Source organism: Pelophylax lessonae, assembly GCF_965119305.1.
Source record: "Pelophylax lessonae genome assembly, chromosome: 4".
Lineage (NCBI taxonomy): Eukaryota > Metazoa > Chordata > Amphibia > Anura > Ranidae > Pelophylax > Pelophylax lessonae.
Window position 1 is genome coordinate 646347486 of NC_138771.1, and position 10957 is coordinate 646358442.

The 10957-nt window shown below is 43.7% G+C and overlaps 1 protein-coding gene across 1 annotated transcript; it reads left to right on the top strand.

The window, feature by feature from the left end:
- Positions 1–401: 401 nt before the first annotated feature.
- Positions 402–1307, top strand: LOC309554750 (olfactory receptor 1468-like; the record flags this gene model as incomplete). The annotated part of the gene is made up of 1 exon (XM_082256452.1): positions 402–1307. One exon carries the CDS (start codon positions 402–404, stop codon positions 1305–1307), a length of 906 nt encoding a protein of 301 aa, XP_082112578.1.
- Positions 1308–10957: the final 9650 nt, after the last annotated feature.

Consider the following 10957-nt stretch of genomic DNA (forward strand, 5'->3'; position numbering starts at 1 on the left):
TTACTGATTAACTTCTGTACAACCAGCCTGTCTGGTTTTTCCCAAACGCTCAGTGCCGCCGGCTATAGCATTCTGATGGTGGTGAAGTCTCCCCGCTGTCAGAATACAATACCTCAGCAAGGAGATATCCCCCATTAACATTTTAATGTGTAGATGGGGGAAACAGGTACATTTTTTTGTTCAAACGAAAACAAATAATAATGTAAATGAATGCCTTAACATGCATGCATGTTGCCAACATATCAAACTGCACCGAAAACCAGACCTGAGTCTCTAATGCATGACATAAAAATGAAATCTGCATTACAAAGTACTATATTTAAATTTTATTTTTTTTATTGTTCACACAGGCCACACATAAAGGCAACGTAAACACATTCTTCTTTTTGGGATTCAATAGCATGGCTGTATATAATCTGCTGCTCTTTACCTTGGTCCTTATTATATACATTGTGACAATATGTGGAAACTTTTTGCTCATCATGCTGGTCTATTACAGCAAGACCCTTCATTCTCCCATGTACTTCTTCCTCTCCCAGCTCTCTATATCTGACATCATGCTGACCTCAGATATTGCTCCTAACATGTTAAATATTGTTCTGTATGAGAGGACCTCCATATCTTTTCCTGGCTGCATCACTCAATATTATTTTTTTGCTTCAATTGAAACCTTTGAGTGTTTACTTCTAACAGTGATGTCCTATGACCGCTATCTAGCCATCTGCTCTCCTCTGCATTATGTCTCTATTATGAACCACGCACTTTGCATTAAATCAATTTTTGCATCCTGGCTGTGGAGTTGTTCTATAGCATTAATTTTTACTGTTGGCATTTCTCAGCTTGAATTCTGTGGGCCAAATACTATTGACCATTTCTACTGTGACTTCAATCCTCTGGTGGAACTTTCTTGTTCAGACACATCCCCAGTGCAAATGGAATTGACCATAATGAGTTTTCCTGTTGTAGTCTTACCATTCTTTGTGATTGTAGTTTCATATACTTACATTGTTTTAACTATGTTAAAGATACCATCTTTTTCAGGAAAACTGAAATCCTTCTCCACTTGTAGCTCCCACCTTATTGTTGTATTTATATTTTATGGAACCCTTATTGCCATGTATGTGCTTCCAAATGAAGGACATTCACAAATGATCAAAAAGATCATGTCAATGTTATATACTGTTTTTACGCCCTTTTTGAACCCTTTTATATACAGTTTGAGGAATAAAGATATCAAGGATGCTTTGAGAAATGCTTTATATACCCAATTGATATATAATTTAAAGCCCTTGGTGAAAATCAGATAGTTAAAATAATAGAGAAAAGGGGGGGGGGTGGCGATCACCACACAAGATGGCCACATAGGGCTTCTCCAAAACAGCGACGACAATCCATGGCGGCCGCTCTTAGCCCTCTAGCGTCCGCACCGCCGAGTAATTCAGGGAGGAATGCCACTCCAGGACTTCTGTGCTGATAATGACACTGCAGGTCCTTCCATGGAGGTAAGTGCCCTCAGCACCCCTCTGCCTGCTACACCTACTGCAGATGACCCTATAGCTGCATTTCCTACCCAAGGCCTGCCTGTCTCCGATACCACTCCAAAAGACATGCTGCTGTCTCTCAGAGCCTCCCTGCAAGCAGATCGTTTCTCCTGTATGCACAAAGTAACTGCAGAAGTCCAGGACCTAGGATAACATGTAGGTTATGTGGAAGAATTTGCTTGATCATTTAATACCCCAATATATGCACACGAGGAGCATGAAAAAGGATATTTCTTGGATTAAAGATAAAATTGCCGACTTGAAGGATAGATCCAGATGCAATCATCTCAAAATCTGTGGCATCCCAGAAACTGTTTCCTCCTCCCAATTACCGCACTATGTTTGTGAGTTATTCCAAAATGTGTTATCATCGCTCAAAACTGAAGATCTAACTATTGATAGAGTCCAATGTTTCTCCCTTCCAACGTACCGCGAGACATTCTCCTGTGGATTCATTCTTTTCAAGTAAAGGAACAGCTGCTTGCAGTGTTCCCTAAAAAAGATCAGCTTCCTGAGCAGGCCTTGAACCTCCAGGTACTACCAGATTTATCTGCACACACCTTTTGGAGATATAAGAATCTTGACACCATTACTAAAGCACTAAGGAAAACAAAAGAAAAACTGCTTAACCCCCAGCACATTGCAGATACTTTTGCAGGTTATTTCAGCTCTTTATACAACCTTAAAAATGATCCCTCCACACCGCTGCCCTCCGAATCCGACATCGCTCAATTCTTATCTGGTCTTAACCTACCTACCTTATCGCAAGCACACATCCAGCAACTCAGTGTTTCCTTTACTACTCCTGAAATTGAAAGTGTTGTGAAATCTTTTCCATCGGATAAATCTCCAGGTCCCGATGGGTTCATGAATGAATACTACAAAACTTTTAGTTCTCTACTAGCCCCTTATCTCCTTACCCTATTAAATGCCACCCAATCACAAGCATCTTTCCCATCAGATATGCTGAGAACACACAATGTTACAATTCCAAAACCGGGGAAAGACCCATCTACACCTTCTAACTTCATACCTATTTCCCTTATAAATGCTGATATTAAAGCATATGCAAAATTACCAGCAAGTTGCCTTATGAATATTATGCCTTCCCTCATTGGACCTGACTAAATGGCCTTCCCTCATTGGACCTGAACATCATTTACTTTGCTGAACGCACACGAATGCCTTTTCTGCTGCTTTCCATAGATGCAGAGAAGGCGTTCGACAGAGTGCATTAGGGGTACATGGTTCACACTCTTCAGAGGTTTGGGTTTCAATGTTCGATCTTGTCCTTCATTCATGCACTGTATTCATGTCCATCTGCACAAGTATACACCTCAGGATAACTTTCTAAAACTTTCCCCATTACTAACGGAACAAGACAGGGATGCCCAATTTCCCCCTTAATTTTCAACCTGCTTATTGAACCCTTAGCTGAATCTATTCATTCCCACAATTTAATTTCAGGTTTTAAAATTTATGATGAGCCCCATGTTTTAAATCTCTTTGCAGATGATGTCATCAAATTATTAACAAATCCACACCAATCAACCTGTTATGTACATAAACTCCTCCAGCAGTTCAGCCTAATCACTTACTGTAAGGTAAACTACACTGAATCCCTTATCCTCAACTTGGAAGTTCCTACTCATGAGCAAAACATGCTAGCGCAACAGTTCCCCTACCTATGGTTTTCCACGGGAATACCCTACTTGGGCATAACACTTACAACTAACATCTCAGCCCTAGCTGAAGCTAACTTTAGACCCCTTATAACAAAGCTAGAAATGGAACGTCGCCATCTCTCCAAATTGAATTATCCTGTTCATTCTCCCACAGATCTTATACTTCTTCTCTACCCTTCCTATCCCACTCAAATCCTCCCTATTATCTTTCTTATCCTTCCTACTTAAAAAAATGTATTCGGCAAAAGAAAAGAGCAAGGTGTTCCTACACGCAACTTATTAAGCACAAAAAAGCTAGTGGCATCAGCCTAGTGGACATTAGAGACTACTATCTAGTTTTCTTACAGGATCAGCTAAAATATTGCTTCACCACATCCCCTGAAGTGAAATGGGTCACCATAGAAAAGGCAATGGCTTGTACTAGTGACTTAAGCCTCCTCTTATTAGCAGATACTTTCAAACCTCTTTAGTTAAACTCCTTCCCTATTATGATCAGGGCCTCCCTGCTGGCTTGGAGATCACTAATCCCCTCCACCTCACTCTTAGAAGAGGGTAATCTTATTAAATTTCCCATAGATGTCCTAAATACCCTGTTACCACATCTCAATCCAACCCCCTGGGCTCGCTATGGGCTTACAGAGATAGATCAACTTTACACTAATAATATTAGGGCTAATATTAGGAGAATGGTGGATATACAAATTGAAAATGGCCCCACTATAGCAGACAGGCTTAAAATGTTCAGTATCAAACATTTTTGTACTAAATTCCCCCCACCCAAAATATATCTCCATCTTAGAGTCTTGCAGTTTAACCAACGAAACCCCCCAAAAATAAAGGAATCTCACTACATTACAACTTGCTCCAGAGCAATTTGATCTTCACGAAGATTTCCCCCAAAATACTCTGGTAGAGGGACCTTCAGCAGTACTTCATGGATTCCCAATGGTTATCTGCCTTCGGATACTCATATGTAATTTTCCATTGTGTCAATCATCGGGAACTGTCACAAAAAGTTGTCACTAGATGGTACCTCACACCCTATTGGATAGCCCAATTTTCCTCCTCCTCTTCTTACCCTTCTTCTCTGTGCTGGAGAAACCGTGGATAGACTGTCAACATACACCATATTCTCTGGTCTTGCAACAGTATCTGCAGCTTTTGGAGGGTTGCTTTCCAGCTGCTTTCCCAGGTCTCGGGTCCTATAATTAAATCAAACCAAGCTTTAGTACTTTTAAATCTAGGGGTTGACGCTTTCCCAACGGCCCTTAGAAAGATAATATTCTATACTTCCAGCTGCTAAGCTCACGATCACTAGACAATAGAAGAGGGAGCTGGCTCCCAACCTGTCTGAAGTAATAGCCATTATCCTTACATCCCGCACCATAGTGAGTTTGACACTCCATCCAGGTCTACCTTGGATGAATTTGTTACAAGCACATGTTTCATTGTGAATTTTTGCTACATTGAAGATATTAAATCTAAATAAAAATTAATATATTTATATTTCACCTACCTGACACTTTTTTTTTGCCAACATTATAGCCTTCTTTCCTTCCTGTGCTTTCACAGGAATACTTTTTGCTACATGGTTTTCAGGCTATGTTGACAGACACCATACTGGTGTAGAAAGGTTTAGGTATATTGTATATACTTTGCCATATTACACTTATTATACTTATGGTCACACAATGAAGTTATATAATAAGTGATTTAAATTGATTGTAAAGTCTAATTTAAAAAAAAAAATAACGAACATCTTATACTTACCTGCCCTGTGCAGTTGGTTTTGCACAGAGTGGCCCGGATCCTCCTCTTCTTGGGTCCCTGGCTGCAGCTCCTGGCTTCTCCTTCGTGTTGAGTTCCCACAAAGCAATCAACTTGCTATGGGGCACCTGAGCCGAGTCACAGCTCCCTGTGTCCATTCAGACACGGAGCCGTGACCTGGTCCCATCCCCTCTCTCTCTTGATTGGCTGACTGACTTTGATTGACAGCAGGAGGGGAGTCAAGAACAGCTGAAACACTCCTGCAACATCCCTGGATAGAGATGGGCTCATGTAAGTATTTGGGGGGCTGAGGGGGGGCTTCTGCACACAGAAGGTTTTTTATTCTAATGCATAGAATGCATTAAGAGAAAAAAAACCTTCTACCTTTACAATCCCTTTAATCTTAAACTGTCTAAGAGGTTCAGTACTATTTAGCTAGCCGTATATGGATTGAAAATCAGCTGGTTTAGCAAGGACCGGCTCATTTTTCATTCATGTATGGGCAGGGTGGTTGTACAGAACTTTATATACTGGTCGACTTCTGTACAACCCCCATGTGTGATTTTTTTACACTCAAAACAGCTATAGCCAGCAGTGCTGTTCAGTGTATTCTGATGGTGGGGATGTCACCCTGGTGTCAGAATACAATAGCTCAGTGGGGAGTATTCCCCCATCCACCTCCAGTGTGTGGATGGGGGAATCAAAATAGCTTTTTCATTCAACCCGCTGGCTGAAAAAAAATAAAATTATTTCTGTAATTGGTGCCCTAAAGCCTTCCACACTTAGTGCTATCAGAGAGTATAGATAACTTCAAAACACTGTTAGATATCTTTATCAGTGAACACAATATATATAAAGGGAACTCTTAAGCTGGCCATAGATGGTGTGATTTTCTTTCCTGCAGCCAAGGGTTGCAGAAAAGAAAATTCCTCGATTCCCTAATCAACACAGTCAGTGTTAATGGGGGAAATCCCTCCCATGGAGCTATTGTCTTCTCTGGAGGGAGGGGTGGGTTGAGTCATTGGCAATAATCGTATGAAAAATCCGACAGGTAGGTTCTTTCTTAACCGTCCCATGATTTGAATCATCCTGGCTTCAGTGAAAGCTCACATACACACACAGAAGTTGAACTAGTCTATTTAAATATAATAACTTTGTAACTGTTTAAACTTATATAGCGCAAAAGTTCTACTAAGTTCTGTTTTGAGAGCAATCGGTACACAAATATGCATGTAGATGAAACTCTGCCTAACCCAATTTGGACATTTTCAGGCAATATATGACTAGGGTTGAGCGAACCCGGACTGTATTGTTCGGGATTGTACCGGACTTTTGGGTATTCGGTACCCGGACCCGAACATTTCACTGTATGTTCGGGTACTGTCCGTTGTTCGGTAATGTTATTTGATGTTTTGGCGCGGTTTTAATGGCGCAGTTTCAACAGGTGCAAGGCAGCCAATCAGCAAGCGTTTAACTAGTGTGCCCTTAGAAGCCATCACAGCCATGCCTAATAATGGCATGGCTGTGACTGGCCCGTGCAGCATGTGACCCAGAGTCTATATAAGCTGGAGTCACATAGTGCCGCGCGTCACTTTGCGCAAACTATACTAGGGAGAGGTTCCTGCTGGGAGAGATAGGAGATTATTGTAGGGTCCGGCTGGAGATTGCTTTCAGGGAAAGAATAGGAAGAATCTTCTTTAATCAGACAGCGATCTACATTGATTGTATTGTGTGGGCGTGAAGTACGATCTTTATGCCCTGACCTGAGCCCAGTGAGGAGGAGAAAGGAGAAAAAAAAGACTTTTATCAGTTTTACTTTGACATACATTGTTTAGACAGACACTGCTTTTCTAACCTGCTCTTCAAAAAGCAGCAATGTAAGGGGAAAACAATTATTTTTCAATATTTAGGGAAAAAAATATTTTTCAGTTTTTCATTCAAATGTTTTTTTTTTTATTCAATAGCGGAATAGAACAACAACAGTATCCAACCTGTTAGGCGTGCGGTGTGTAGCGGCCATTTCCTGCAAGCTCAGTGCATGTGTGTCTGCTTAATCTGCATTTAAAAAAGAAAAAAACTTTTTTCCTTCATATTTTACTGTGACTTACAGCATTTAGACACTGCATTTCAAATCTGCTATTCAACAAGCACCAATTAAGGGGACAATTATTTTTCAGATTTTCATTCATACGTTACAGTGTGATACACCCATTGCATACTATTGTTGTATTCCGCTTTGCAATAAAAACCCATTTAGGGGAAAAAATAAATTGCAGACTAGTCTGCATATGGTACAGTGAGATACACCCATTGCATACTGTTGTATTCCGCTTATCAATAAAAACCCATTTAGGGGAAAAAAATTATTTGCGGCCTAGTCTGCATATGGTACAGTGAGATACACCCTTTGCATACTGTTGTTGTATTTCGCTTTGCAATAAAAACCCATTTAGGGGATAAAAAGTTAATTGCGGCCTAGTCTGCATATGGTACAGTGAGATACACCCATTGCATACTGTTGTATTCCGCTTTGCAATGAAAACCCATTTAGGGGATAAAAAGCCAATTGCGGCCTAGTCTGCATATGGTACAGTGAGATAAACCCTTTGCATACTGTTGTTGTATTCCACTTTGCAATAAAAACCCATTTAGGGGGAAAAAATAAATTGCAGCCTAGTCTGCATATGGTACAGTGAGATACACCCATTGCATACTGTTGTATTCCGCTTCTCAATAAAAACCCATTTAGGGGATAAAAAGTTAATTGCGGCCTAGTCTTATCAATAAAAACCCATTTAGGGGAAAAAATAAATTGCGGCCTAGTCTGCATATGTTACAGCACAACAAGGCACACAGGTATCGCATGGAGGCCCAGTTATTGGTGTTGAAGTGGTGCTGTTCCGCAGAGCGACTCACGCGCGCGTGCTGCAGCTGAAACTCCACTATGGCCTGCTGCTGCTCACACAGTCTGGCCAGGATGTGCAAGGAGGAGTTCCACCTTGTGGGCACGTCACATATGAGGTGGTGAGCGGGAAGGCTGAAGTTACACTGCAGCGCTGACAGGCGAGCAGCAACAGGGTGAGAACGCCGAAAGTGCGCACAGACAGCCCGCACTTTCTGCAGCAGCTATGACATATCGGGGTAATTTCTAAGGAACCTCTGCACCACCAAATTCAGCACATGCACCAGGCAAGGGATGTGTGTCAAACCGGCTAGGCCCAGAGCTGCTTTGAGATTTCGCCCATTATCGCACACCACCAGGCCAGGCTTGAGGCTCACTGGCAGCAACCACTCATCAGTCTGCTGTTGAATGCCCCTCCACAACTCCTGCACGGTGTGTGGTTTTTCCCCCCACACAGGCAAGTTTTAAAACTGCCTGCTGTCGTTTACCCCTGGCTGTGCTGAAGTTGGTGGTGAAGGTGTTACGCTGACCAGATGAGGAGGCGGTAGAGGATGAGGAAGCAGAGTAGGAGGAGTTAGAAACAGGAAGCAAACTGAAGCGCATTGCAATCCTCGGTGGTGGAAGGACATGTGCCAAACTGCTATCCGCCTCAGGCCCAGCCGCCACTGCATTTACCCAGTGTGCTGTTAGGGAGATATAACGTCCCTGACGGTGCTTACTGGTCTTCCTCTTCCGCTCCAGTGTTTGGGAGATAGAAAGCTGAACGCTTCTACGGGACATTGTGGGGATGCTTGTTGGTGACCCAGGTGGTGGTGTTGCTGGCAGATCCTCTGTTTGTGGGCTGGCAGGTGCTGGTCTCACTACAGAGGTGGATGAAGAGGCCGAGACTGCAGCAGAAGAGGAAGCAGGAGGAGCCAGAGACCTTTCTTGGTTTTTGAGGTGTCTACTCCACTGCAGCTTGTGCTTTGCACTTAGAAGCCTGATCATGCAGGTTGTGCTCAGGTTGAGAAGGTTTATGCCTCGCTTCAGGCTCTGATTGCATAGCATGCAAACCACTCGTGTCCTGTCATCATCACATTGTCTGAAGAACTGCAATGCTAGGGAACTCCTTTGAGCTGGTTTTGGTGTGCTCGGTCCCTTGCTGCATTGGGCAGTAGCAGGCGTAGTGTCTAGGGCCCGGCCACTCCGCTTTTGCACCCTGCTCCCTCTTCTGCTGTGCCGGTGGCTCTGTGCGACCACCGCCTCTTCATCGAAACTACTCAGGTCACCTGCATGACGTTCATTCCATGTGGGGTCGAGGACCTCATCGTCCCCCACATCATCTTCCATGCAGTCTTCACCCCTGCAACCCTTGTCGGTCTCCGCAATTCGGAATTCCGCAGAAGTTGGCACCTGTGTTTCGTCATCATCCGAGACGTGCTGCGATGGTCCTCCCATGTACTCATCTTGAGACATAAGTGGTTGGGCATCGGTGCACTCAATCTCTTCCACTTCTGGGGCAGGGCTAGGTGGATGGCCCTGGGAAACCATGCTAACAGAGTCATCAAAAAGAAGAAGAGACTGCTGCATGACTTGGGGCTCAGACTGCTTGGCTGATTTGCAAGGGGGTGAGGTGAAAGATTGATGGACATCAGCTGCAGGTGCCAACTCTGACCTTTCAGCAGAAGACTGAGTGGGAGACAATGTGAAGGAACTGGAGGCACTGTCAGCAACCCAATCTACTATCGCCTGTACTTGTTCTGGCCTCAACATTTGTAGAGGCACATTAGGCCCTGCCAAATACTGCTGTAAGGTTCTGTCGCCTACTCGCAGCTGAGATAGGTGTTTCACTTGTGCGTGTAGCTGGCACAGATTGCTTGCAACAGGAGCCCCACCAGCAGCATCACGAACCAGCACTAACATGGTGGAGCACACGCCTAGACGTACTGAATAATAGGTCTGCCCCCTTCAACTTCTGGGTCTCCAAATTGGGCACATGGCCTGAGCTTGCCCTTCACGCCTTGGAGGTGCTGGCCTGCCCTGCAGCCAGTGTATTGCCTGAACGTATATTTAGCACGGCTGGGGGCATTATCACAGACAAGCGCAGCCGCCTGTCCAGAGACAATGTGGACAAGCTCACGTTCATTAAAATGAACCAGGCATGGATCCCACAAGACTTGTCTGTACTTTGTGCAAAATAGACATGTATACCGGCCTTACCCAGCCATTGTTGTATTTGAGCTTTCTAACTCTTTTGGGGTGTACCCTAATTTAAAAAGAAATAAAATTAAAAACAAAAACCAGTGTTGGCTACCTTGTCCTCCTCCACCGCCGCTTCCACATACACCACCACATCCACCGCCACCTCAACCTCCTACTCCATATGGGCCTCGTCCTCGTCCTCCTCCTCCTCCACCGCTGCCGCCGCTTCCACCTACACCGCCATATCCACCGCCACCTCAACCTCCTACTCCATATGGGCCTCATCCTCCTCCTACATCATTCAAGATTATTATTTTTTATTTTTCTGTTTTTTTTGTTGTTTTAAGTTATGTCCCTATCCACATTTGTATGCAGAGCACTTGCCATGCTCTTAAGATGATTTTGCTGCCATTTGCAGCCCTCTAGCCCTTTCCATGTTTGTTTTAGAGCCATTTTAGTGCTCAAAAGTTCGGATCACCGTTGACTTCAATGGGGTTCGGGATCGGGGTAAAGTTTGGGTTAAGTCCGGGTCACAAACCCAGACATCCAGGTGTTCGCTCAACTCTATATATGGCTGAATGCTAATCCAGATATTGGCTATACCAATATGGCTGCGTCCACATGCTCACTATCCTAGATCCCTCAGGATGTTCGGATGATCTGGGCCCTACCTTGCACCCCCAGTGGCATCCCTCCCTTTGGTGGGGACTCTGGGCAGATCGCTATATTTTTGGTTCACCTTTAGGTCAACGCAGACGTTTTTTCACTCATTGGTTTTAAAATATTTCTTGGGCTGATCTTGTATGTGAAGTGTCCCGCTCGAGTCTGAACATCTATTTAAATATATATGTGAGCATCTCTGAAGAGCATAACCTTGAAGT